The 1,577-nt window shown below is 65.3% G+C and overlaps 1 protein-coding gene across 1 annotated transcript; it reads left to right on the top strand.

The window, feature by feature from the left end:
• The first annotated feature begins 453 nt into the window (after positions 1-453).
• On the top strand, positions 454-555 carry BLACAT1 (BLACAT1 overlapping LEMD1 locus). Its single transcript, XM_068985700.1, has one exon. The coding sequence runs from the start codon at positions 454-456 to the stop codon at positions 553-555; it is 102 nt and encodes a 33-aa protein (XP_068841801.1).
• The last annotated feature ends 1,022 nt before the right edge of the window (positions 556-1,577 follow it).

Here is a 1,577-nt window from a genome sequence, read left to right as displayed (position 1 = left end):
CTCAAGGCCCCCGAAGTCCGCCCTTGGTTCGCGGGACTGTGTGGTCCTGAGGACCCAGTGGACGCCTGATGCCCACAGTGGCACAGCGCAGAGCTCACCTTGAGCTGGCATGCTGCCTGCCCCCAGCCGCAGGTGTGCGGGGACAGGGAGGCCGAGGGCAGGGCAGGGACGAGGCAGCTGCAGCCAGGGCCCCCTCTCCCTGGGCTCGCCCGGCTCCAGTCCAAGGCCGGACTCAGCTCCACAGAGACCAGGATGCAAGGAGCTGTCAGAGACCACCGTCAGCGACGCGGCCCCACCCTCAGCGCTGGGAGAGGCCTCGCAGGGCCTCTGCAGCCTCGGGGGACCCCGGGGTGAGCCCCAGCTTGCTTCTCTCTCCTGCCTCTCTCCCACCCCCTTCCTCCTCTGCCTTCCCCTGCAGATCTCTGGTGAGCAGCCCCCGGCCTGGCCCCGGGCATGCCCCAGTTCACTTTCGCTTGCTTCTGTGGCCTCCACGGTTTCTGCAAGATGAAGACGAAGAAGGAGGAAGCTCACAGGCAGCGGGAAACAGCGGTGTGAACAGAACCGGGGGCCCTTCTTCAGCCCCTGCCCCTGGCTGAGGCTTGGAGCAGGAAGCCTCCCTCTGACCAGGGCTCTTCTCAGGTGACCCTGACCCCGTCTCACCTGTAGACAACAGCCTCCTCCGTGTGGCCTGGCCTCCTGCCCCTGAGTTTCCAGTCCCAAGAGCTCCCTGAAGAGAGACACTGGTCACACCAGGGGAAGCCCAGGATGTGCTGTGGGCCTTCCAGAGTCAGAGAAGCCCCAGGAAGGCCCCAAGAGTGAAGCATCTTCCTGCCCTGGAGGCTTCTGCCCAGAGCAACCACTCCCATGAGGAACATGCTGCCTGGGGCCAGGAGAGCTGCTGCAAAATAGGAAACCTGCCGGAGAAGCTCCAGCAGCCTTGACCCCGGGGAAGCCTCAAGCAGGTGGAAATGTGAGGCAGACCCCTCCAAGCCCAGGATGGAGCCTGCCCTGGGATCCCAGGACGTGAGCCCGGAGCCACGTCTGCAGGAGTGCGGCCAGGAGCTGAGTCCCCTGCCCTCCGTCCCCTCCCGACGTCCCGCTGGGCCCGGCCGCAGGGAGGCCCCCTGAGCGCGGTGGAGGGACGGGATGCGGAGCAGACTTCTGTCCTCAGCTCAGCAGGCCGCCTGTCCTCTGCCCCACTCTCCTCCACCGCGGAGAGCAGCCTTCCCTCCAGCCCAGCTCACCTACGCCCAGCCTGGCCTCACTCGCCTCCACTGGGGCCCCTCAACGGCAGCTCAGATGTGGCGGGGCCTCCTCAGGGACTGCCCTCTGGGCCCAGACCGAGGGACCCCCTTCCTGCACTAAACCGAGCCCCTCCTTTGCTCTCCCATCTTCTTGCCTCACTCGCCTGCCCCTTCCTTCTCTTCTCAGAAGCCATAGTGGGGAATGCTTGCATGTGGTGCCTTCAGGGGACACTGATACCCTCCTGGACGTGCCCTCTAATCCTATCTTCAGGGTCAGAATCTGTCCCCACTCCCAGCCTGTTTCCAGGAGGTGGGAAGCAAACGAAAAACCGT

The sequence above is a fragment of the Capricornis sumatraensis genome, chromosome 14 (genome assembly GCF_032405125.1).
Source record: "Capricornis sumatraensis isolate serow.1 chromosome 14, serow.2, whole genome shotgun sequence".
NCBI lineage: Eukaryota > Metazoa > Chordata > Mammalia > Artiodactyla > Bovidae > Capricornis > Capricornis sumatraensis.
The sequence above is the reverse complement of the archived record's forward strand: the minus strand, read 5'-3'. Positions and strand labels throughout refer to the sequence as shown.

Bases quoted from the DNA above. Each gene is read 5' to 3' on its own strand.
- BLACAT1 (XM_068985700.1), top strand. From the start codon at position 454: ATGCCCCAGTTCACTTTCGCTTGCTTCTGTGGCCTCCACGGTTTCTGC.